Source organism: Macaca mulatta, chromosome 4 (assembly GCF_049350105.2).
Source record: "Macaca mulatta isolate MMU2019108-1 chromosome 4, T2T-MMU8v2.0, whole genome shotgun sequence".
Taxonomy (NCBI): Eukaryota; Metazoa; Chordata; class Mammalia; order Primates; family Cercopithecidae; genus Macaca; species Macaca mulatta.
The window spans coordinates 158,950,522-158,977,128 of record NC_133409.1 but is presented as its reverse complement, the minus strand read 5'-3'; the positions used below and the strand labels follow the sequence as shown (position 1 = coordinate 158,977,128).

The following is a 26,607-nucleotide window of genomic DNA, read 5'->3' as shown; positions in this document are numbered from 1 at the left end:
TCTGCCCGCTGTTTAGCAAGACAGAGGTGTTTCTTAGTGTTTTTTAGGCTTTTTCCCAAAACCTATGTGGAAGTGAGGAAATAATGGGCAAAATATCACTTATATCCTTACCTCTCCAGGAGATCATCTTGCAGATTGCAGATTTAGTAGCTGTATGATCTGCGACAAGTAATTGTGAGTCTGTATCACCATGGGTGTGTGTCACTTTTCTGTACCTCAGCCTCTTCATCTGTAAAATCTGGATCAGAGAATGCCCACCACATAAGGTTGCTGTGAGGATTAAATGATATAATATGTACATCATTAATATATATATAATGTACTTAACACAACACCTGGCATATAGTCAGCACTATGTAAATGTTAGTTATTATTATTATTATGTGTAGTATAGCCATGCAAATGTTAACTATTTTAGTAATTATTCTCATTAAATGCCACTTATGAGAGGTCTGCAGAAAGTCTCCTGAAGCAGAGGTTATTGTATTTATATACTAACTTGCCCATACCTGTGCACATTTCCTAAGGCATTCGCAGGTAATTTTCTGATGTGTTCTTGCCTTTATGCATTTGTGCTTTTTTTTCAATGTCATAATTTAATTTATTTTCTTCATTTTTCTTTCATCAAACCCATTTGGACTTCCTAACGGTGCAGTAAGGGAAAGAGTGAGGATTGAAACTACACAATACTGAAAGAGGTCAGAAGGTTCTTCATTTGGGCAGTGCTCTGCCAGCAGAGAGAAGCTCCTCACCTTGTGTCTCATCAGGGACAGAAAACATCTGTAATAGGGTGGCAGTGGAAGAAACACACATCACCACCATCTGCCTCTCCACTCATTTTAAAAATATGTACAGTCATGCACTGCTCACTGATGTTGGGGTCAACGACAGATTCTGTGTATGACGGTGGTTCCATAAGATTATAATACGGTATTTTTACTGTGCCTTTTCTATGTTTAGACACACAAATTCTTACTATTGTTTTCCAGTTGCCAACAGTATTCAGCAGGGTAACATGCTGTACAGGTCTGTAGCCTAGAAGCAATAGGCTCCACCATATAGCTAGGTGTGTAGTAGGCTGAACCACCTTGGTTTGGGAAGGTACACTCTATGATGTTAGCAGGACGAAATCGCCTAACCACGTATTTCTCAGAGCATCCCATACCCATCATAACGCGACGCGTAACTGTATATTGAACCAGTCTTCTACGACCAAAATATGGTCTGGGCAGAAGAAAGCTTTTAAGAATCACAAAGGCAGAGAAGGTGCCCGTCCTGGGGAGCCTCGAAAGGGCCCAGTGACCAGACTTCCAGAGGCTCTGCCAGCTGCCCTAACAGAAGCACCAGCCTCGCTGTGCAGGCAGGAACGGGCCTGGCGCGCCAGACCGCTCGGCCCCGCCCACTCGCCGCTCTCGGAAAGCTGGAACCCGGCCCCTTTGGAGGCGGCGGCAGCGGCTGCGCGGGCCTCGGGTGCGCGGGCACGCGGGACTCCCGGCTGTCAATCAGGCGCGGGCTGAGCTCTACCAGGCGGAGCGGCGGCGGTGGCGGCGGTGATGGGACCCCAGCGAGAGATCTGCGGCTAGGCTGGCTGCACTTGCTCCACGGGTCAGGGGATCGGAGGGGGCAGGTAAAGCCACGCGGAGTCCAGGGATGGCGGCTTTCTATGCTCCAAATGTCTTTCTCCAGTTCTCCCTCTCCTCCCTTTCTCTCTTTCCTTCCTCCTTCTTCATGCATAAATGTTCTCTCTCTCGCTCCCTCCCTCCTTCATTCACGTTTATTATATGTGCACCAATCTCCACAAAAAAACACGCGTATTAAAATCGGTGAAGACATACAAATGAGGAAGAGCCAGCTCCATGCTTTGGTGGTTTGTGCTTTGCGTTATGTAAGAATTTGGGGGGGTGGGGGGCAGGAGGGGCGTACAGCTAAAAACTTGAGAGTTTCCTTTCCATAAGATAAGAAAAGTTGTGTATTAGGAAAGAGTCAAATATATGTATTTAGAGTTTGCAAAGTTGGTTTGATTTATTTTTCAGGCTGAATTGAGCCCCCATTGGCCCTCCCCACTCCTGTGCCACGTCTGAAGATGTTTCAATGTTTTGGTGTGATCTCAGGACCTACTTCTTTGTGTTGTTAGAAAGGAACATTAGGGTGGGGGGGTCAGACAGAGTCTGGAGGCCAAAAAGAAAACAGAACTGGAATTTAACAGCTGTTTGCTTGATTGGTTTCTGGCGCTGTAACAGAAATGTTTTCAGGACCTTGGAGAGCTCCTGGGGGCTCCACATCAGGCCTGCCTTTGGTGAAGGGCATGTGTGGAATCTTCAGAGAAAATGGAGAAGGTGACAGAAAAAAAGAAGAGAAATGTAATTCAGAGAGGCAGAGAGAGACAGGAAAGAAAGAGATACAGATGGGGGTGGAGGGCAGCTGTTGGGGGAGAGAGGAAGGGTAGAATGTAGTGAATTATGATTGGCTTGTTTTCCTTTGCTTATCCAGATCCAAGAGGCTAATATAATTTACTTTTATCCCCAAATCTGCTCACACACCACTCACAAAATTTGGGGGAAAGTAAATGGGTCTTGAAGATTTGGCTTTGGTCCATATAGGCTGACCCTAGAAATGCTGAAAACAGTTTATCAGGCCTCAGCTAGGCTTACTCACCTCAAGTCTTCAGGTTCTCCTGCAAACAAATGAGGACCTGTTCATCAGAAAGAATTCTTAATGATCCCTTAAAAATATGGCCCCAGATATTCTCTTATTTCACATAACTAGAGTAATGTAGGAAACCAATAGCCTTAGAGTTGGCAATGGCTTTTTAATCAAATTTTACATGGGCACCTGCTTTTCTTAGGCAGCTGGAAAGCAAAATGATCATGATAGGAAGAAAACGGATATAGGAGTACAACTCAACCTAATAAGTAAATCATCCAAAGAGGCTTACGAAGTGTAAAATGCATGTAAACATATCAGAAAATATAGTGATTATAAGACTCATATATTTTACATTATAAGACCAAGCACCAGAAAAGATCAATTCTGAAGTATCTAGGAAGCAAGTCACTTTTTTAAATTTAGAATTTATAAAACAGAAATGGATCAGTCTAGTTAGTATTATTAAAAACATGGAATATAGTTATATCAAAATGAGAATAGCACATGTACAGTGTGTTATAATTTACACAGCCCTTTTATGTCATCTCATTCACTTTATAAATTATTATGAGAACCCATTGAAAAGTTCTAAAATATAGTTTAGACTTTTATTTTTTAGAAAGTTATCTCAATTCTTAAACATGAAGTTCTTTGTCAATGCTTTTGTCAACATTAAAATGATTCTTTATAAGTTACATGAATGGCTTATGAAATTTAAATTTTGATCTGGATTACATTCTGCAGAGACTTTTGTCTTAAATAGGATTGAAGAATGTGCCATTAAAAAGAAAGATCAAGGAGTGAACAAGAAGAAGAAGAAAAAGAGGACTTCAAAGGTAGGACTCAAACCCTATCACATGTAGATTCATAAGCACCCTGTGTCTGCATGTAGATAAAGAAGACATTAAAAAAGAATATGGGTTCTTTTTTTCTCATTTTTGCTTTGGATTTTATGTACCTTTCTAAAAAGTAAATCTTGAAGAATTAAAGTAAATGATGACAAGTAAGATAATCTTACATTGTTACTCCTTTTTAAAAATTATAAAAGTGGTTACGTGTCCACTGACTTTGAAGGTATTTTTATAACTCAGTATAAGGCCACAATCTCTACCACTGTTTCAGAAAAATAAAATATCTCTGAAATAATCCATTGGTAGGAACACAGTTCAGGTTTTAAGACCATGCTTATATAATTTCAGAATGCCTGATTTAAAGGTGAAAAAGCTGTTAGCAGGCTTTCATGCCTTCCTGTATCCCCTATGAGTCTGACTAAATCTTTTAAGGAACTGACCTTTTGGCTTGGTGTTGAATAAGTGGTCTAAATTGTCTACGTGCCTGTACTTTGTCTTTTGCAGCACTAGCCCTGTGGAAAAGTGGCTATAATGGGAACCTCAGTCTCATTGTCTCAGAATCATTTTATGGGAGAGAAAAGCAGCATGAAAAAATTGAATGATATTTCAAAGAAAATAAATAGAACAGGGCCTATGCCTGGCCTCACAACTGACTCACACATAGTGTCACAGGAAAACACTCATTCTTTTTGTGCCTCAATTTGCTGCCTCTCTTCTTTCAAGGAGACCATGAAGACAAAGAATATAACATCTGTAATGTTCTTAGAGTTTCATGAGACATAAAGATTTATTTCTACTTCAAGGCTATGAACATTTATAGAGGAAAATAAAAATTAACTTCAAATATTAGACTGAAATTTAAATTTCCAGCACATTGATACTACAGTCTATTGGCACACATAGTGATATCATAACAGCACATGCATGACTTTGTTTCCCTAATACAGGAATTATTCAAGGGATTCTCAGCATTTGTACTCCCTTCTGTTGTAAATACCTCTTGATGATGCCCATTTTGTTATGTTTATTGCTTCATGAGTGTGTCTCCTTGTGACCCAAGAGTTCATTGAGGGCAGACCTGGCCCCACTCATCTTCGTAACTATTATCTATCTCACAGGTGCCAGGCACGTAGTGCTTTAAAAACACTGAAGGAAGGGGAGGATGAAAAATGGAGGACTACTCAGGCCTTCATCCATACCAACCCATGTAGAACTCTGCAGGAAGTTTCAAAGTACTGTAGATTAAAGCAGTCAACAGTACAGAAAAAGTCCCTGCCCACATGTCGCTTACACTCTATCATGTATATGGTCTATCAGACCAGAAGTAAATAAACCACACATAGAATATCAGATAGTAACAAGTGCTAGGAAGAGAAACAAACCTAGACAAGGGGATAGAGAGTGATGGAAGCCTGATATTTAGATATATTGGTTACAGAAAGCCTCTCAGAAGAATTTGCTAGGGAGTGGCAGCATAATTTTTTCCCTCCACTGGTCTCTGGGTTACAATAGGTGTGCTGAGTTGGTAAGAATTGAATATTCATTTAATGTATAACAGTGCATGCAATTGAGACAGTTGCTATGGACAGATTATAAAAACAAGAAATCCATGGATGGATCCTCATTTATCAGCAAGTAGAGTATCCTTCAGAGAGAATAAAAACAACTCTCTCTTCATAGATAACAAAACAATCACACATAAAAGTTGCTTGTGCCCCATCACCATGGCCATGCTGGCAGGGAGGATGCAACAGGCTCTATCAGCGTGTTTACAGAATGAAGACTAATGTGGATTGATTTAAATACAACACTAAAGAGTGTGTTTACTCATCCCCTCTATCCATGTACCTCCTGTGATATTAAAGCTTTCTGTGAATAAAAAAAAAAAGGCTCTCTAAAATATTTTCATTAACAACAGTCATAGATTAAACCTTTTTGTTGTTGCTACTATAGCTACTGAAATATAGACATCAGAATTCTTATGAAACCTTGATCTTTAAGTAAATACTGAGCCAAAGTAAAAAGTCTTCGCACATAGCTTCTGTTTCTGTCTCAATTCTAGTTTGTTGTATGTAATTTAATAACTGCCTAGTCTTTAAAGTGACTTTATGAAGTGACCTCACATATCTTTTTTATAATACCAGAAGTGTCCATCAATCAAATGAGATTCCAAATAACTGTAACATTCTCAGATTTGGGACAAAAAGTTATTGATTTCCCTAGGAGATGTATAACTCTCTGTTGAGATTTTGTAGGTCTAAAACCATCACTCTAGCATGTTATATTTTAAAATTCATGTTCTTCCAAGTCATTCTCCTCTAGGAGTGAATTCCAGGTAGTTGCATGTTTGGGAAGATGTGTGATACCTCTCAGACCTATTTTAGGCAACATATACGATAATGCATTAACTTGCTAAACAAACAACATACAAACATGTAGTCTACCTAGTAGCAAGTAACTAACCTAACTAGTTATATGCCCTTTTTAAATGGAAGCTGCATACATACTAGTATAAAGTAAGAATTTGAGCTGTCAGTGAGGATATGGAAGGAGGTGGCAAATCAGTAAACCTAGTTGTTTGTTCAATAGAAAATGATAGAATCATTCTGTTGAAACAGACAAAAAGTCCTGAAAAACTACATCTGGAAGAAATTAGAGATTAATCTGATCCAACCCTCTTACTTTAAGGATGATGAAACCATAGCCCAGAGAGGCTAATGAGCTTGTCTGAAATCTCCTGACCAGTAAGTTGCAAATCAAAAACTGGCAATAGAGTCCATTCTCTGCTCTGTGTATGTAGCACAAAACAGGCCATGTTCTTGTTCATGTTTTGTGCCCCTGGGGGAGAAAGGCGCTTTGGAATTCTTTTTCTGGAATGTAGCTAACATAGCTAAAAATCCATGACTTCAAGTAGAGCGTTCCATCATTCAGGCTCAAAAACATTTGTTTTATGACACTTTCTATCTCTTTTATGATTTTACCCATATTGTTCTTTACAAAGTTGGACAACTGGGTCTCATCTTACAAAGCAGAAACATTTAACCTAGTGTGCTGGAAGCAAACTGTGCAGGGAATGGCTATAATATATCATACAGTCCTTCTCTGCATCAAAGCTCAATCCTGAGAAAGAACAACTTCAGCATCTAAGGAAACATAACTCTTACTGTTGCTATGAGGGATTTTTTTATTCCTATCATATCTATTTTTGTCCCTTTTTCATGTTAAAGTCTCTGATGCTTTATAGAAAATCTGAAAATATATATTTAGAGGAGGTGGTTCTGACTATGCAAGTATATGATTCAGTCCATACTCCTGCTTCTTGTATTAATTGTCGTCTTTCATCTGTTCCTTGACTCATGGTGTAACCTTTAGTAGATGATTTTTCTATGCCTCAATTTCCTAGTTGACAAAGCAGAGTTAGTAATACCAATCCCATCTCCCCTGGACTGAAATTTGCATTAGAATGCCTTAAAGGAAAATGCCTTTAAAATTATACCACTTATATACCGATGGTAATAGGTTCTTGTTAATCATCTTCATTGTATAAGCATTAAACAGAAGGTACTGAAGAGATCATCCTAGGGCTTAAAATATTAAAACTAGGTTAATATTCTTTTGATCTGCCAGATTTTGCTGTTCGATTCAGGCAAAGAACCTTCTAAAAATCTTGACTTCTCATGAAATCATATCTTTCTAAATGTTTTAAAGCAAATGTGTTTGTGTGTGTGTGGGTGTGTGTAGGTGTGGGTGTGTAGACTCTTGCCTCCCTGCACTCTTTCCCTGGGTGATTTCTTTAGATGGTAGCTATACCTGAAACAGAAAAAAAGCACAGGATCTAACAGTTCGTTGGTTTCCATTGATCAACAGCTAAAAAGATGAGGTTATTGGTCATCATTAATAGCACCATTTTTCTAAGGCCAGGGCCATGTTTTCCTCGATTTGACTACATTTTTAACCAAAACTCATTTGTAGCTAAGAGCATATATTTAAAGATGTTCTAATGGGTTTACTTTGTGCCCACTGGACAAGGAATTGCTGACTATCCCTGGTTCCAACTTTGATTTTAGCCCCATAATTCTATCCAATCAAACGAAGTGGCCACATATAGGCATTTGATGGGATTGTAGATCGATATTTTCTTTCGTAGATAAACGTTACAAGCTGGTTGCTTCATAAGTAACTGGAAACATTTAATATGCCTCTGTTGGCCTGGATTACAGCACAAGCTCTGAGAAAACCTGGCTTAATAGAAAAATAACCTTCCATGTTGTTCCTCACTTTTTCAGATATAGACTATGTCCACACAACTAAAACTATCTACAGGATAATTTTTTTGGAAGAAGTCTGATTTATTTTAAAACACAAAAATAACTACCTTCATTTACAGTCAAACAATAGTGTGGCAGTTATATTGTGGACTAAAGAGTTCTTTCAGAGTTTTATATTTATTTTATTATTTCCACTTTTTTATATTATACTTTAAGTTCTGGGATACATGTGCAGAATGTGGAGGTTTGTTACATAGGTATACATGTGCCATGGTGGTATGCTACACCCATCAACCCATCACCTAGGTTTTAAGCCCCACATGCATTAGGTATTTGTCCTAATGCTCTCACTCTCCTTGCTCCCCAACCCCTGACAGGTGTGCGATGTTCCCCTCCCTATGTCTATGTGTTCTCATCTATCTACAGGATAATTTAAAAATCCAAACACATATTTCACATTTATTTGCTTATACGGAGATCAGAAAGTAGAGATGATAACTGGCAATTCCCTTATTCACCAAAATTACTGTCCCTCAGTAATTCTTTCTTTTTAACCATGATTAGTAACAAAATCCATGTAAATGTCTCTCTCTAAGGGTATCATTTACATCAAATAAAGTGGAAATTTCCATCTTAAAAAGGCAGAGCCCCAAGCAGCCTGCCCAGGACATAGTTTTATTTAACAGTTCTCTGAGTTCTTACTTACACTAGACACTTCATGGAAAATAATAAAAGGCTGTGTCCACTCTCCACATTACAGTCTAGCCACCCACATGGGCAGATGTATCTACAAATAATGGCTAAAATATACAGTGTTAGAGTTAGTGAGGTGTAAATTATTGGCCAAGCCATTTGTGATTAATAAAGCATGAGGCATAGTTGCTCAGCAGCTTTTTAATAAAACTTCATACAACTTGACAATTAGTTAAAATGTCGGAGGAAGATACATGAGATCCGAAGGCAAAATTTCAAACTAGTAAGAGTAACGCCGTGTACATTCCACAAGGAAACAGGGTTAAAAATCTGAGAGGACAGTTTAAGGCAAACTCCATCTTCAGCAAATGAGAATGCCTGCCCAATTCTTTAACATGTAAGTGCAAAGACAACTGGATTCTAAGAGATTAAAGATTTCTTGTCAAGGCAATAAAAATCTCAGCTTCTTTGTTGCCATTTCTTGCGTGCTTCATGCTTAAAGGTGTACCTAATTTATGTGAGTTGTGTTGTTGTGTCTCATTTCATTTATGGAGATGCAGTTCTAGTCATTGAGTATTTAGGGTAATCTTGCATTAAACAAAAAAGAAGAGCAGCTTATAGGAAAGACAGATTTTTCTCACTCATCGGTGGGAATTGAACAATGAGAACACTTTGTCACAGGAAGGGGAACATCACACACCAGGGCCTGTTGTGTGGTGGGGGGAGCGGGTAGGGATAGCATTAGGAGATATACCTAATGTAAATGACGACTTAATGGGTGCAGCACACCAACATGGCACATGTATACGTATATTAACAAACCTGCACATTGTGCACATATACCCTAGAACTTAAAGTATAATAATAAAAAAAAAAGACAGGTTTTTTGTTGTTGTTTGTTTGTTTTTAATTTTTTTGTTTGTTTTTGTTTTTTGTTTTGTTTTGTTTAGTTTTGTTTGAGACAGAGTCTCGCTGTGTCGCCCAGGCTGGAGTGCAGTGGCGCGATCTCGGCTCACTGCAAGCTCCGCCTCTCGGGTTCACGCCATTCTCCTGCCTCAGCCTCCCGAGTAGCTGGGACTACAGGCACCCATCGCCACGCCCGGCTAATTTTTTTGTTTTTGTTTTTGTTTTTGTTTTTGTTTTTGTTTTTTAGTACAGACGGGGTTTCACCATGTTAGCCAGGGTGGTCTCCATCTCCTCACCTCGTGATCTGCCCGCCTCGGCCTCCCAAAGTGCTGGGATTACAGGCGTGAACCACCGCGCCCCATCAAGAAAGACAAGTCTTTAAAAGTACCTTTTCTGTAATGAAAAGAGCATTGTTCAACTAGGCATACATTACTCAGTCTGGTTCTTACCTTTCATATGTCTTTTGATCCTGAGGCCAAAGCCCGTGGTGCTGATCCATGTGGATGTTGTCATTCCAGCTGGGAAGGATGAGTTCTTGCAGCAACGTCTGTGGGTCCAGGCAGGCACAGGCTGCAGTTGAGGGCGGGTACCAGCGCTATGGAGTCCGGTCCTACCTGCACCAGTTTTATGAGGACTGTACCGCCTCAATCTGGGAGTATGAGGATGATTTCCAGATCCAGAGATCACCTAACAGGTGGAGCTCAGTATTCTGGAAGGTAAGGAAGGAGCATGTGTTTAACTTAGGGAATGGAAAAATTACTGGAAGTGGTTAATACTGCAGCCGTGGAGGATGGAGAGATTTAGTACTCTCTGTGTGTGCATCACTTTTGGTGATACTAAATGCATTTTTCTTACCTTAGGAAAGAAGAATCTAAACTTTGGGCCAAAGAAAACCTCTAAACACAGCACAATTATTGATGAGCAAGTTAAACATAAATAGGTACAATTGCCATATGAATTATTATTATTGCTATCATTAATAATGTGCCACTAAATTCACTAACTGAAGCATTAGTGAAAACATTATAGGCAAAACATTATATTCTTTCAACCTCCCTTACAGGTGTGGTAATGTCATTTGACAAGTTGCAACAATTATTAAAAAGAAATCATTAGGTATTTAGAGAGAGTTAATGATTAAATGTAGTACAGTGGTCAGTATACCAGCTCCATCTCTACCAAGTGTGTGATCATGAGGCTCTCTGACCCCAGCTTCCTCAAATGAAGGAATCTCATTAGACAATGTATTTAGTCCCTCAACAGATAATTAGTGAGCATCTACTCTGTGTCAAGAGAGTTCAAAGTGCTGGAGGTTAAAGTGGTAAACAGAGAAAGAAAAAGTGACTTCCCTTGTGGAGCTTATAATCTATCATGGGAAACAGGCTGTAAACAAAGAAACTACATGACAGAACGTTAGGTAGTGATAGTGCTATGGATAACAGGGGGTGATGGAGACTGGTATTTGGATATGCTGATGGTAGAAGGCTTTCAGAGGAGATGCCATCTTAATGAATACCAGGATGAGTTGAGGGAACAGACCTGGCTGAAGGTCATCCTAGACTGGGAAAATAGTAGGTCCAAAAGCTCTGAAATGGGAACAAGTTTGGTGTGTTTGAAAACGATCCAGAGGTCTCCAATCTGGTTGGAGTGGTGTAAGGAAAGGGACAGGCAATGAATTAAGAAAAATAACAAGACACAGATGATTTATGTAGAGCCTTGTACACCATAGTGAGGTCTTGGGTTTCTACCTCCAGAGACATGGGAAGCCACTGGAAGAGGTTGATTAATTTAGAGGGTGTTAAATACCCAGGCAAAAGATTCTGGTGGCATTAGTGGAGATGGTGAAAAGTAGTCAGATTTAGCTAAAGGTTATGCCTATTAGACATCCGAGTAGTGATCTCTAGTGACAATTTAAATATATCAATCTACAGCTCATGGATTGGGAGTTATTGACACATAGAATCTGTACAAGGCACTGGACTTCTGAGATCATCCAGGAAAAGAGTGTGGACATAGAAGAGAAGAGGGCATTGGGACGTTCCGACATTTAGAAACTAAGAAGAGGAAGAGGCTTCAGGAAGGGATACTGAGAAGATGAACTTTAGATAATGCCTAAGGTCTTCCCTAATCTTTGTTTCTCCCAAAAGATCCCAGAATTTTTTGACATGGACATTGACATAAACTTGCAACTTATTGGCCATATAGTGTAACAAGAGACAGTATAGCATAATAATTATGAACATGGATTCTAACCTCAGACTACATGAGCTGAAATCCCAGCTCTTTTGTTTAATCGTTCTGTAACCCTGAGCAAATTAATTGGCCTTATGGGGCCTCTAACGGTGATACTTACAGCACCTACCACATAAAAGATATGAGAATTAAATGAGATAATATTTACAAAGATCTTAACACTGTCTTTCTAGGTACTTAATAAGCATTAGCTATATTAGCTACTATTACTGGTTGCTGTATGAAGCACTGAGTTCTTAAATGGAAAAAAAGTTGAAATATTGTTAATAAATAAAGTATTAGGTAACACAGTTGTTAACGTGGATAACCCAAGACCTGTGTTAATTCAACATCATATTGTTGTCACATACTCTGCATCAGAACTGGTCAAGACAGCATCCTTGCCCTGTAGAAATCTCACCTCTGATGAATCCTTACTGGCTTTAGCCAATGAAATGCACAGCCAAGCTTGGCGCATCTTGTATTTACCCAGATATGTGGGTGGTTGTTTCCCTATTTGTCAAAAAAAAAAAAAAAAAAAAAAAAGCATTTGCCTGACAGATCTATTGTGCCAAGAGCCTAAAATGCCACTGACACACAGAATATTGTAAGTGTTCATGGAGCTCCAAAGCACTAGTTGTTACGTGATTTGTGAAGCTGTAAACCCATCAAATAAAACATAGTTATGGTTTTAAAACAAAGAACTCACAGTGAATTACCAACCCCAGAATTCAGATTTCATTATTTTCTCCCTTCTATTTTGCACAAACAAGATCCAAAAATATTTATTTACTGTTGTGCTGGAGTCCTAGATGTATATCTTAACCACAAAACACAAGAAACCTAGTGTCAACTTGATTGACCTAGGAATTCACTGTCTTAGAGACCTCACCTCTATCAAGGGATAAACCAACTGTTCCTGGATTGAAGTGCTTTGTACCAACACAGGAAAAGGCACCAGCTATGCTCATGTCTCTATTATGATTCTTTTTCATGTTTTTTTTTTTCTTTCATTCAAATTGCATCTGTAGGTGGTTCAAATTGCTGGCTTCTCCTTTCCCTGCTTCCACTGTAATGTTGCAAGAGTCATGTCGGCCTCTCACTGGGGGCTGTGCTCACAGTGCTTTGGTGGAACTCTGCTCTTGAGGCAGCAGCAGTGGGCAGCATGGCAAGACTTAACGAGAACAGAGCTTGGAATCAAATGGGTCTGAGTTAGAATCTTTATTGCATGCATCTGCATAACATCTATTTCACAGTATCATTCTTCCTCTCTTTCTTCAAATGTGTAGCTGTCCAACATGCACCAGCCTCTGGGATTCTGATGTGAATAAGATCTTCTTTTTCAGAGGTGAACAAATATTCTTCAAATATGAAGAAGATCTTTTCTTCACCTCTGAATAAGATATAGCGCTTGACTTGAAGGAGTTCACAGTCAAATAGGGGAGGTGGCCATGTACATAGATTGTTATAATGCAATATGCTAAATGCTCCCCTTAAAGTAGGCATAATACTTACTGGGAGCACAGGGTTTGAGGGGTAGGGTGAAGTGGGTATCCGATGCAGCTAGGGAAGAAATGGCTCCAAGAGGAGGTCACATGTGAGCAAGCAGGAGCAGGGCAACCCAGTAGAGAGAAAAGTATTGCAAAAGCTAAGAGCCATGGAAGAGTACAGCATGTTCAGGAGACTGCAAAGAGTTCCCTGTGGCTGGGGTAAATGTCCAAAAGTTGAAGAAGAGTCAGGAGTTGAACCTGGGAATGCATACAAGAGCCAGTTCACAGAAGACTCTGAAAGACCATGTAATAGAAATTTCTCCATAATCTTTCAGCTTGAATACAGTGAGGGGGCAAGATATTGAATCTAGGCTTTTCTAGGTGGGATATCATAATCAGGTATAAACACACATACACACACACACACACACACACACACACACACACACACACACACAGAGTGCCACACACTTTCTCTGAGGTTAAGATATACATCTAGGACTCCAGCACAACAGTAAATGAGCCGAGGTCCTAGGTTGCTGCATGACTGCCTCAGCCACTTCTAATTTATCCCACTGCCTGCAGCTGATTCCATCTATAAAAATTGATGTAACATAGTCCCATCACCCATTGCTGCTGCCCCCAAATCAATCAGGCTATGGAGGATTTTTTTTTTTTCGTATCTTTGCCTTTGACCTTGACTAAGGCTGTTGCCACTTGATTATCCATGCAGCAAACAGTGTCATATGCACGTGTCAAACCAATGGGAGCAGTCTTCTCACCCCCCGTCATTCCCTCCTCACCTGAGGGTTATCTTCTTGCCTTCTCTTCGACCTGTCTCAGAAGCCTGTATCAGCCTATGTCGGAGGTTGATATGTCATAGAGGCATTTGATGGCGATGTGCAGGTGCAAGGCAAGACCAAGACCACCTCCTCCACAGCCTTACTAACTGTGAAAGGGACTCCGGTCCCTCTCTTTCCTCTCAAGACTCAGGTTAAGCTCCTCCTATCTGCCCTAACCTCTCTAGTCCCCCTCTTAAGCTAAATCAGAGTTTAAACTTAAGTCCTTGTTTTTTTCCTTCAAAGTTTCTCTAGATATTAAGAAGTTCATTTTATACTAGAGATGAGAGGAGCTGTGGAAGACTCTGCTTTTTAAATCGCAAATGAATATTGTATATATTTGTCATGTACAACATGTTGTTTTGAAATACATATATATTGTGGCATGACTACATCGAACTAACATATGCATTACCTCACATCCTTTTTTGTGGTAAGAACACTTAAAATCTATTTTTTCAGCAATTTTCAAGAACATAATACCGTGTTATGGACTATAGTCACCATGTTGTACAATAAGGTCTCTTGAATTTATTCCTCTTAACTGAAATTGTGTATCTTTTAAACAAAATCTTCCCAATCCCCTCTCTCACTCCTTTCCAGTTCCTCTCTACTTCTATGATTTCAAATTTATTAGATTCCACATATAAGTGAGATCAAGTAATATTTGTCTTTCTGTGCCTGTCTTATTTCACTTGACATAATGTCCTGTGGAAGACTACTAAGAAGAGAAGCCAGGTGGTATAATTTCTGTTTATAAAAGATTTCTCAGGTTGCCTTTGAAGGATGGAGCAATGGAGATTATCAGGACACTGTTGCAATGATCCAGGCAAGACATAATAATGGCCTGCACCATTAGAGTGGCTGCAGTGGACAAGACAGAAAAGATTCAAGAGATTTTTATGAGATAGAGTGACTAAGATTTAAAAGCCACCACTAAGACTGTGAGGAACAATTTCATGAAAGGGTGGATGGGAAGAACACAAATAGAAAAATTGGGAAGGAAGTTGCAGGGCACCACTTTTACTCTTTTGGGTTTGAGGAGTGTTTGGGACATTTTTCTGTAGATTTTCCTGTTGGTTGTCAGAAATATGGTCTAGAGCTCAAGACAGAGATCCAGGCTGGAGGTGGAGGTTTGGAAGTCATTGGTAACAGGTGGGAGTTGAAACTGCAGCTTCTGATTAAACGCTAAAGAGAACATAGTGATTAACAAGAGGTGGAGGTCAAGGATAGACTCCTGAACCAGACATGGTGGTGTGTGCCTAAAATCCCAGAGGACTCAGGAGCCTAAGGAGGGATGATTGCTTTAGGCCAAGAGTTCAAGGCTGCAATGGGCCATGATTGCACCATTGCACTCCAGCCTGAATGACAGAGAGTCACCCTTCTCTAAGAAAGGTGGGGAAGGGTAGAATCCTGGGGAACACCAATAACTTACGAAGAACATCCAGCAAAGCAGGTTGAGAGTGAGTTGTCTGGAGCAGAGATACACAGAGGAGAGAGTGTGTCAGAGATAACCACGGGGAAGGGTTTCAAGAAAGTTTAAGTGTTTAATATCAATGAATGTAGAATATTTAAGTGAGCTAAAAAAAATTAGATTTGACATTAGATTTGACAATTAAGAGGTCCTTTGTAACCTCGGAGAAGCAGGTTTGAGGAAATCGTGGAGGACTGAGCATGGCTGTCAATGGTAGAAAGGACATCGAGGAGTAGTGGGAAGAGAGGCACGCAGAGCTGGAGAATTGCTGTCGAAGATGGAGGCAGTTGAATGTGTTTATGCGCTGGAGGAAGGAATCTCTGTCAGGTGGAAGAGCTGATATGATTTCACTGCCCAGGTGAAAGGGTCTAAGAAGACCGTGAGGTCAGGCTGTGGAAGGACCTCGATTACCTGGCGTCGGTTCTTGCTTCATACAGCTCAGTGTCAAGCTGAGACAAGCAGGGACAGGTGAGCTATCCTCTGCCCCCGCCGCTGGCAGACATCACCGCTGGAAGCTCAGCTCCTGCTCTGGAGAGGTCAGCACAGCCCTCAGGGCTGATGCTGAAGAAAAAGCCCATCTTCGCTCTCGACGCGCTTCCCCTAAATAACCTCTAACCCAGATGGCGCCTTGCACATGGAGCTCCATCCAGCATTCCCCGCACGCCGGGCTGTTCTTCCCAGCCATGCAGGTTTGTGCTTCCAACAGTCATTCCTGCCTCCTCTCTGCCAGAACAGCTGCGCCGCGACTGCTGCCAGCTCTGTCTACTGGAGTAAATGCATTTTCAGGCCTCATCAGCTCACTGGGAAACAATGAAAGGATGTTGGTCAAAATAACAGCAGTCTCTGGCCTGTAGCCCCCACCAGCAGAATTTCTGGCATACAAAAATAAGTTCTCCTTCCTCTCCAATTTTTCCTTTCCAGCAGCAGGAACTGGGTTTTCACACATCCTCCCACAGCCAAGAGTGGAATCGGAAGTCACAGCACAAAAACTGTCCTCGCTGCTGTTTCGGGAGTTTGTCACTATCTGGAGAGGCCCTTCTCTGTCACCATTGGGATTGGCCTTACCACATCAAGGCCCCAGGCTGCTCTGCTGAGCCTTGAGGAGGACCCTCCCAAAGCATTTCAGCTTTTCTGTGTGGCCCTAAACAAGGCTGCTTTGGTTACTCAGAACCTTAAACAACCTCTGCATTGCACTTTTTTTGACTCTTTCCATTTGGGAGCCCTCTTGCTGTCAGACCTCAGACCAATTCAACTTAGAACTGTGTCCAGAAACAATTTTTATGATACTGTATGGAATCACTCCCTCAATTTTTATCCTTTTCAGTACTCAGCATGGTACCAAGACTAAGCTGATGCATCCGAACTGCTCTCCTCACCTTCCATATCCTCTATGAGAGGGTTAGAAGCAGCCTACTCATGACAGACTCCGTCGTACCTATGATCCCACACCCTCCCTCCCATGCTTTAGCATGTCTGGAATTCCCCAATGGGTGCATCTCTCGGAGATTCTCATTCAAGACTGGCATTGAGAGCACCTTCAGAACCTTTGAATTTAGCTCTTCACTGTGCTGTCTTCCCCACTACAGAGGGTGAGCCTCTCTCTGATTCTCTGATGTCAATAGAAAAGGGGAGAAGGCTCAGAGAGGCCAGTCACGTTCCAGTTCTTCAAGTGAGCAGGAATTCTGCCATCTGCAAGCCATGGTTTGCCTTTTAGCTTCTGAGTGATAGTCCAGGAGTGGATTTTCATCGAAAGCACTGCTCAGCTGAGGAGCAGACTACTCTGCGAATAAATCACCTGGCTCTGCGTTCAGCAGTCTGGTGGTTTAAGTTAGGCAGGCAGGACGGTTTATTGAGTGTCAGGCTGGAATAGGAGCTGTGGGGAGGCAAGACAGACACACACTGGTCTCACTTGCTCTTCAGAATCTCAGAAACTAAGATCACTTTTGGCTACCCTCAATTTTTGAGAATTTATGTCAGTTCTTCAGCCGGGAGGTAGTTTAGTGACATAGGAAGCGTGTCACCATGGATATTTAAATCAATTTTGCTTGTACCTTCAGAAGTTTTTGATATGAGTCATTTTCTAAAAGCTATAAATAATGGTTAGTCTTGGAAAGTAAATGTAGTTGCCACGATTTTTAGAAAAATGTAGAAACAATCTAAAATGTTATATTTTACAGCCCAATTTTTCCTGTAGTACTCATGTCTTATATAGAACAGCTTTTTTTTTTTTAATGAAGACATCCTATTGACTCTCTTTGTTTTTCAGTTTCCTTACAATATGAGATAATGGAAATTTGTTTATATATGGTGGCTAAAACTCCTTTGAGGTTCAAATAAAAATAATGGAAAGAAATACACAAAATAGTAATGGTGAAGTATTATGGGTAGAAGAAAAGTCATGAGTAGCAGGAATCACACAGATCTGGGTTAGAACTAGTCACACCACCTGCTATTTATAGGACCATGAACTATGCTTTTTTTTTTTTTTTTCTTTCCCCCAAGATGGAGTCTTTCGCTTGTGGCCCAGGCTGGAGTGTAATGGTGGGATCTTGGCTCACTGCAACCTCCACTCCCACAGGTTCAAGTGATTCTCCTGCCTCAGACTCCGGAGTGGCTGGGATTACAGGCATGCACCACCATGCCCGGCTAATGTTGTATTTTTTAGTAGAGACAGTGTTTGACCATGTTGGTCAGGCTGGTCTTGTGTCTGGAATTGGTTCTTTCCGGTGGATTCTTGGTCTGGCTGACTTCAGGAATGAAGCCGCAGACCCTTGCAGTGAGTGTTACAGCTCATAAAGGTAGTGCAGACCCAAAGAGTGAGCAGCAGCAAGATTTATTGTGGAAAGGGAAAGAACAAACCTTCCACAGTGTGGAAGGGGAACCGAGCAGGTTGCTGCTGCTGGCGCAGGTGGCCAGTTTTTATTCCCTTATTTGACCCCACCCACATCCTGCTGATGGTTCATTTTACAGAGCGCTGATTGGTCTGTTTTTACAGAGTGCTGATTGGTGCATTTACAAACCTTTAGCTAGACAGAGCACTGATTGATGTGTTTACAATCCTTTAGCTAGACAGAAAAGTTCTCCAAGTCCCCACCCGACCCAGAAGCCCAGCTGGCTTCGCCTCTCAGTCTCAAACTCCTGACCTCAGATGATCCGCCCACCTTGGCCTCCCAAAGTGCTAAGATTACAGGCATGAGCCACCATGCCTGGCTAAACTATGCTTCTTTAACCTTATAATCCTCAGTTTCTTATCGGTGAAATGGGAATAAAAATACCTACTTCTCATAAGATGCTTGTGAGGATTAAATGAAAAACACATCTAGCATTAGCCCAGGTCATAATAGATGTTCAATAATATCTGTTATCCTTTTCCCCTTTTTGCTAGGGTGATAGATTCGTGGATGTGTTTTCGTCCTATTAGCCAAACCACCTTTATTAGTGTATTATCTCAAAAATTTAAATATTAAAGATTAAATCATGTTATATATCTGGTTATTTTCCTAACCTCATTATTCTAACTAAAAGCAATTAAGAACAGGAGGAAAGGAAAAATGTGTTTAAAAAGTAATGGTGTTAGCTATTCCTTATTCCAAGTGCTGAGCGATTGTAATACTGTTACCAATGTAGCATAAGAATTTTACAAAGGGTGTCTTTCCAAATAAGAAGAAGAATAGCTATTTATTACAATTTATAATTTTGCCAGATACAATGTATAACTTTGCCAGATACAAAGCTGAGTGTTTCTACGCATAATCTCATTTAGTCCTCACAAGTCCTCTATGAGGTACGTATTATGAGCATTTGTCATTTTATAGATGGGGAAATTAATGACAAGAGCTTTTAAGTAACTTTCCTTCTATGATTCAGGTGCTAGGTGGTGGTGGTAGAATCCAAGCATGAGTCTATTTATTCCAAACCTGTGAGCGTCGACCACCAAATGGTACATCATTTCCATCTTTAGTATGTTACATTTCATTAGAACTTGAGCTAATGCAGTTTAACCTCCATCTGCTATTCTGAACACTTCCTAGCACCTGTACAAGCACAGCCCAAATAGCTACATGTGAGAGGAGAGAGAGCACTGGCCTGGGGATCAGCTCTGTGGCTTCTAACCCTGCCTCTGCAGCTTGTTAGCTGTCCATCTTTTGCCCATGACTTACCCTCTCTGAGGCTACATTTCTTTACCTGTAAACTGGCAGTTAAGGTTCCTTCTCTGCTTACTTGGAAAAGAGGTGAGTAGTTACAAAGACTGTCCATGTCCTCCAGCCAAAACCACCGGGAACACACCTACATGTTGAACAAGTTGGATGTATTACTCATTACAGTGAGAAAGAATGTCACCATAGGGGACTGTGGAGCATTGCAGTATGACAGTGTGAAAAGGAAGTATAGTATTATAGGATGTGGGCTCTGGTTGGGAGATTTTGGGGAGGGTCTAATGAAGCAAGAGTTCACTCTGGATTGTTAGGGACAATTCTATGATTGGATATCTTAATAAATCTTATGTATAGAGAGGACAGACTAGAGTGAGACTAAAGCGATCGTGAGTAAAGAAGTAGCTGTCATTCATATTAGCCGGGAGAGGGGGTCATGTGGTATTTTGTGGCTTTTACAAGGACATTGTTTTTGTTTGTGCTTAGACAAAGTTATGAAGGGACACTGTTTTGTCTCACTTCATCATGGTCACAGAATGAGCATGTGTTAATGTTCTGTGAGATGGTGCCTAGCAGAACAGCATCGCCTTGCTGTGAGCTCCCAGCCAGCTTCTAACAACATCGAGGCTTAGGGGACAGAGTAAGGCCAGCTCCTGGATATCAGGGCTACTTTTCTGTTCCTCAAGACCAAACGAGACAATGTAAGCAAAAGAAGCAAAAGAAGCAAAAGAAGGTTTTGTTGACTGCAAAGCATTGTACAAATTTTTAAAAATAGATACTTATGTATATATAATTTATATATTAGATATATTTTTAGATATACATAATATATATTATATATATTTTTAGATATATATATTATATATATCAAGGCTGAGTGCTGGAGTTTTTGGTTGGCATTAAAATTAGAAAGATCATCTTTCACCTTTTTCAACAGAAAATTAAGTAGGTATTTCCTGCAAATTTGGGGTAACGGGGAATATTCACTTTCTCAAGAAACAAGACAAGTGCTGCCCTTGAGGGCTCAGGGGCGAGCCGAAGCACCTTTCTCACTCTACCTTGCTTCTGTTGTTATCTACCTCTAGGTCGGACTCATCTCAGGTACAGTCTTTGTGATCCTCGGATTGACTGTTCTGGCAGTGGGCTTTCTTGTGCCCCCCAAAATCGAAGCATTTGGGGAAGCCGATTTTGTGGTGGTCGACACGCATGCTGTCCGGTTTAACAGTGCTCTGGACATGTACAAGCTGGCAGGAGCTGTTCTCTTCTGCATTGGAGGCACATCCATGGCAGGGTGCCTGCTGATGTCAGTGTTTGTAAAGAGCTACTCCAAAGAAGAAAAATTCCTCCAGCAGAAGTTTAAAGAACGAATCGCAGACATCAAAGTCCACACCCAACCGGTTACAAAAGCTCCAGGGCCAGGGGAAACAAAGATTCCAGTCACTTTGTCCAGGGTTCAAAATGTCCAGCCTCTATCGGCAACCTGAAACATTTCCCACCCCAGTTCTTCTTGTCTGATTTATGCCCATAGTTAAAAGGAGCAGGCCAGTTTTCAAGATAAAGAAGATTTGGCATTGACTGCCCCAGGGCTGTGTTCAGCTCTGGGCAGCATAGTGGGTGGACTCACACTTGCTCGGTTCAGGCAGCTCTGCTGGAGGTCGGTGCCATGCCTAAGCCTGTGCACATGCATCCAGCTGCTTAAGATGGGTGCTTCCTTGTGCTCGGTCACCAGAAGTCCCCCGGAACTCTCTTTTATAGATCGTGACTTTGTGTTATTTTCTGTGTTATTCGAAAGCGCCAACGAGTTTAGACCAGCTCACCAATGGTTAATGTGGTCCATTTTATTTTCTAATATTGGTTTATCTAATCTTTTCTGCGTGGTGCTGTCTTCCATTCCTGTCTCACTATGTGTAAGATTTTGTCATGTGTGTTCATAGAAACATGGAATTCTCTGATTTTGATCTGAACATGAGTTTTTTAACCGTATTTTGACATGAGGTTCCTGACATTGGATACAAAGTTATCAGCATTCACAAATCTTTTTGTTTTCTCCATTTTTTTGTCCTTTGAGATGAAGTGCTGTTCTTTTGCCCAGGTTGGACTACAGTGGTGAAATCATAGCGCACTGCAGCCTTGAATTCCTGGGCTCAAGCAATCCTCCCACCTGAGCCTCCCAAGTAGCTGGGACTATAGGCACCTGTCACCAACCCCAGCTAATATTTTTTTAAATTTTTTAGAGGCAGGATCTTGCTATCCAATGTTTTTAAAAAACTAAAATTGCCAACTTTAGAATCTTGACAGAAAAAATTAATTTTAGGAGAGTCTACTTATGCAGTGTTCAAAAGTACTGAATTAGAAACCAGGAAATTTTAGTTCCTTCTACCTGTGTGATCTTGGGGAAATTATTTAACCTCTCAGTCCTAATTTTCCCCTTCTGTATAACGGGAGTCCTGGATCACAATATGTCTGGGCTCTCATTACCCAAACATCCGAGATTCCATTTTTGCCACGTGTCATCGAGTCTCTCCCCAACAGATGTTTGTGATGCTTTTGTGGCTCTCACCATGGTGGGCTTCTTTCAGAATTAGACTCCTGGTAAGTCACTGAGTCAGCAGCCTTCACACTATCTACCCTTAAATATCCAACCCCAGCAATTTATTCAATGCTGTCATATTTTTATAAAAACAAAAGTAAGCCATCCTCATATAAGGAACCCCTTGGTAGATATTAACCTTAAAAAGGGTTTTCATTCTCAAACAAGATGCTTTGTTCTCCAGCAAGATATTCATCTCATCCCTTGCACTTTTGTTTAATTTGTGGATTCAGATTAGACTGAGGAAAATGGAAAATATGACCTTGGTATTTTCTTAAAGTTGTGCCACCTTAGAGCCCTTTTTTTTTTTCTTCCTTCACTGGATAAATAAAATATGTGAACGAGCGGAACCTGAATTGCATTGTCATTCCTTCAGTGTGGTTATTTTCTCTCCAACATGTAATTTTCCATTCTGAGACTGAATAAGCTCTGATGTTTCCCCGGCTAAATGGAAGAATAAATGAAGCAATTAGTACTCTTTGTGCACAGTGTTTATTTTGCACAGTCCAGCATAAAACACAGGGCAAATCAGTATCCTCAGCAAGGATCATTGGCCAGATTTTGGAGAAATCATTCCAGTTTCCTCAGGTTCTCTATCTTCCTGTGGAAATGCCATTTTAATTTTATTCTTTAAAGACTTATGCAAGCCCCCAAGCATCTGTTCAAGGCAACATTGTTTGAAGCTTTCCATGCTTGCTTCTGTCTTGCGTACCAATGAATCTCTGAGGATGAGACTTGACTTGTAAAAGCCTCCAGAATGAAAGCTTATGGCTGGTGGGAACTTCTAGGTACAGACATAATAGCAACTATTTAAAAAGCAGCTCTATTCCTCAGATGAAGGCCTAAAAGAAGCTGAGGTAGATAAAGTAGGAGCTGGGTCTGAAAGAGCAATTCAGCATGCCCTGTCTTTCCTGTTCAGCCAGGGTTTGTGGAAGTGGGTACTTGTAAGGACCCTCCCAGCCCATGAGGCAAGGATTGGGAGTTACTGTGGTAGAGCAGAGAAAAGTGGCTGAATCGGATTAGGTAATACAGTTTGATCTTTGGAAAGAACACAGGCTGTATACAATCAGAGGCTGGGAAGCAGTGTACTACGCATTTTTTAAAGATATTTTCTGGCATGGGTTGGGCAGACATCTCAACTGTATGGCAAACGAGAATGACCTTAGAACCTTGATCCCAGCCTCATTGCTTGCATTAAACCAGTCCGTCCCTTCAGTATTGAAACTTCTAAAACAAAGGGAAACCACATACCTATAGTGCTGAGATGGCAACTGGAGAAACTTAGAAATGAGTTCGGGCCCGGAGGTCCGGTGCTCACAGGCACTTGGATTGACAGAAACCTTAGCTAATATGAGCTCACACCAGACAGACATTTCCTCACCCCTTTGTCAACACTCATCAGCGTTTGCTTAGGCACTTCCGGTGATCCCACGCCTACTGTCCCACAAGTGAGCTGCTACATCTGATAATGGCTCCGTATGGTTAGAAAACCCATCCCCATGTCTTTCCAAACTCTGCCTTGCTAAACCTTCCACACACTGGATAAGATTTCATAATTCAAAGTTACCTTGAAGTCTAATCCTCTTACATATAACCAATGAGCTCTTGCTTTCAATCTTATCACCTCCCTGTTTGTCTTCTTCAGAGAAATATTTCTATAAGTTCTTAATGTTCCCAACTTAGTTCATGCCACCTATTAAAAGGGGTCCCCAGAGGTTTTAGAAATTATATATGTTAGAGATTCCCTAACTCCATTAATAGTGTTACTATGTGAACAGGACCTCAGCCGGAATACAATGACAGAGGGCTGTGTAAGCAGCTCCTTCATGGGCTCTCGAGGCCTCCTGGGATCTGTCCAGCTCCTTTCTGGTTTTATTATGGTTTTATTCTAGTCATATGTAAACACTCTCCCCTCTCTAAATGTGCCTGCACTTTCATGCCCCTATGCCTTCACTCACAATGCTTATTTTCCCGAGAATAACCACCTGCCTATTCTCTGATTATAAACTCAATATTCAAGGCCACATCAAGAAATAGAAGCAGTAATAATAATAACTAACATATATTTGCATGGGAGGGATCATTAAAGCCTTTTATATGTATCAATTCATTTAATTTTCAAAAAACCCTATGAGGTCAGGACTAATATCATACACCCATTTTACAGGAAAGGAAATAGGCAAAGAGAGGATAACTCATCCAAGGATAATCAGTAACTGACATACACAAGATTTGAATTCAAGCAGCCTGACTCCAGAGGCTGTATGCTCTGCCAATATGCCAACATGTTCTTCTGTCTCTAGAAATGCCACCTTTTCTCTGCAGCTTCTCCTTGATCTCTCTCTCTCTCACCCCTTCTCACTCTCTCACACACACACACTCAGACTTAATGTCTCTTCCTCAATAAATTCAGCACTTCGTACAAACACATTCTATCCCACTTATCTCTCTTTATTGTAGTGATTTGTTTACACATCTGTTCCTTCCATTAGAAGATGACCATTAGCTGCTTGGGTACAGAGAACATATCTTAATAAGTGGTGAACCCTCAGAATCAAATACATAAAACCTATGTGTTACTATTATATGGTTATTTAAAACAATTATTGCATTTTTATTCAGAGCCAAGCAATGTGCTGGCACTATAAAGGGATGATGAATAGGGGCACTAATGTTTTTGCATATCGTGTGTGTGTGTGTGTGTGTGTGTAAGAAGAAAAAGGATTTTCTAGGGAGGACTATGTTTGGAGTATGAATATGGGTTCCCCAAAGCAAAGCTTCCCTCAATATAACATTTGAGTGGGAAAAACCCAGTCTGATGTCTAGCTCACCATTTCTATATCTAAGAGCAAAATCTTCCAGCCAATGAGTCTAGCCCATTGACACAGAGCTGCCAGTCATACTTCTCATTCCAGCAAGAGACTGAGGGAACAGCTAAACCCACCTAGTCAAGAGCAGAGTGAATTGTTTCCAGCAGTCCTGAATAAACAACCTGGTCTTTCATCCTTACATATGAAAGTACAACCTGAGTCATCAGACATCTGAGCACATACACAGGGAATAACAGATTCAGTGGGAAACATAAGGACTTCAGAAATCACAGAACTCTAAAAAGAATCTAATCAGTCTTCAAGAAGAAATTAAAGCCATAGGATAAAAATAGAATACTATGAAAAAGAACATCAAGTAGTTCAAAATAACAAATAACTAAAAGAAAAAGTTGAAAGCATTTCCTGGAAAGTAAAATAATCCCTCATTTTAAAAACGAAATTAAAAAAATTTTTTAAATGAAAAATATGAGACAATTGGTAAAGACATACAAATCAATCAAGGAGAAAAAGATAGCAGAAAACAATAATAGGGAAGAAGTTATCAGTAAAATAACAGAAAAAAATTTTCCAAAGCTATAGGATACAAAAATCTTCAGACTGAAAATGCCTGCCAAAGACTGGCTGCGGTGGCTCACACCTGTAATCCCAGCACTTTGGGAGGCTGAGGTGGGCATATTACTTGAGGTCAGGAGTTCGAGACCAGCCTGGCCAACACGGTGAAACCCCAGAGTGGAGGTTGCAGTGAGCAGAGTTCACCCCACTACACTCCAACCTGGTTGACAGAGTGATACTCCATCAAAAAGAAAGAAAGAGAGAGAGAGAGAGAGAGAGAGAAAGGAAAGAAAGAAAGAAAGAAAGAAAGAAAGAAAGAAAGAAAGAAAGAAAGAAAGAAAGAAAGAAAGAGAGAAAGAAGGATGCCTGCGGCATATTCAATAATATGCATGGTTAAAACAAAAAGTCAGGTATGTTTTTTGTGAAATTTTTGGACACAGAAGATAAAAGGATCCAAGAAGCATCCCAGAGAACAGGAGCCCACCTACAAAATGATAAAAGTCACACTGGGGAAAGAGCAGGTATGATCTCTGCAAAAGATAGTAAGCGAGGTAACTGAGTCTACAGAAAATACATGTTCCTCTTATTGAGAAGAAAAGAGCAAAGCAATAGAAACTCTAGGAAGAAAATTTTTTAATAAACTGCACAAAGAAATGGTGGTTGTAACATGATGGGGAATAATTGATAGAGCATAAGAAAAGTGAAGCCACTGGAAACTTGACCTTCCCACTAGACACATATTCTATTTCTGTAGAACAGAAACTGGGATTATTGAACCCACAGAGAAAAAAACAGAATCTTGTCACCTCAATAGTTTTGCAGTGACGATCGTTACAAAGTCAAACTAATGCAAGCTCTTCTTACTTGTTTTCAACTTTCAGAATCAAACTATAGCCAAAAGTCTAAATTATGATTGTAAAATGAACTGTATGTGTGATAAATCTGATGATGTGAAAATGAAGGTAGTGCTAGCAAAATTCAGAAAGCAAAATAAAAAAAAAAATGAGGAGATAAAAGTAGGGACACTAATAGCCTCATCTGGTTTAGTGAAGAGTCAAGAGTAATGATCTTAGTCTCTTTG

The 26,607-nt window shown here is 40.5% G+C and overlaps 1 protein-coding gene across 2 annotated transcripts; it reads left to right on the top strand.

The window, feature by feature from the left end:
• Positions 1 to 1,497: 1,497 nt before the first annotated feature.
• NRSN1 (neurensin 1) lies at positions 1,498 to 22,616 on the top strand. Of its 2 annotated transcripts, none has more exons than XM_015135640.3 (4): positions 1,498 to 1,627; positions 3,391 to 3,482; positions 9,883 to 10,080; positions 20,639 to 22,493. In XM_015135640.3, the coding sequence occupies exons 3-4, from the start codon at positions 9,892 to 9,894 to the stop codon at positions 21,035 to 21,037; spliced, it is 588 nt and encodes a 195-aa protein (XP_014991126.1). In that variant the 5' UTR covers positions 1,498 to 1,627; positions 3,391 to 3,482; positions 9,883 to 9,891; the 3' UTR covers positions 21,038 to 22,493.
• The last annotated feature ends 3,991 nt before the right edge of the window (positions 22,617 to 26,607 follow it).

Bases quoted from the DNA above. Each gene is read 5' to 3' on its own strand.
- NRSN1 (XM_015135640.3), top strand. From the start codon at position 9,892: ATGAGTTCTTGCAGCAACGTCTGTGGGTCCAGGCAGGCACAGGCTGCA. The intron at 10,081-20,638 runs GTAAGGAAGGAG...ATCTACCTCTAG, and splicing joins GGAGCTCAGTATTCTGGAAG to GTCGGACTCATCTCAGGTAC.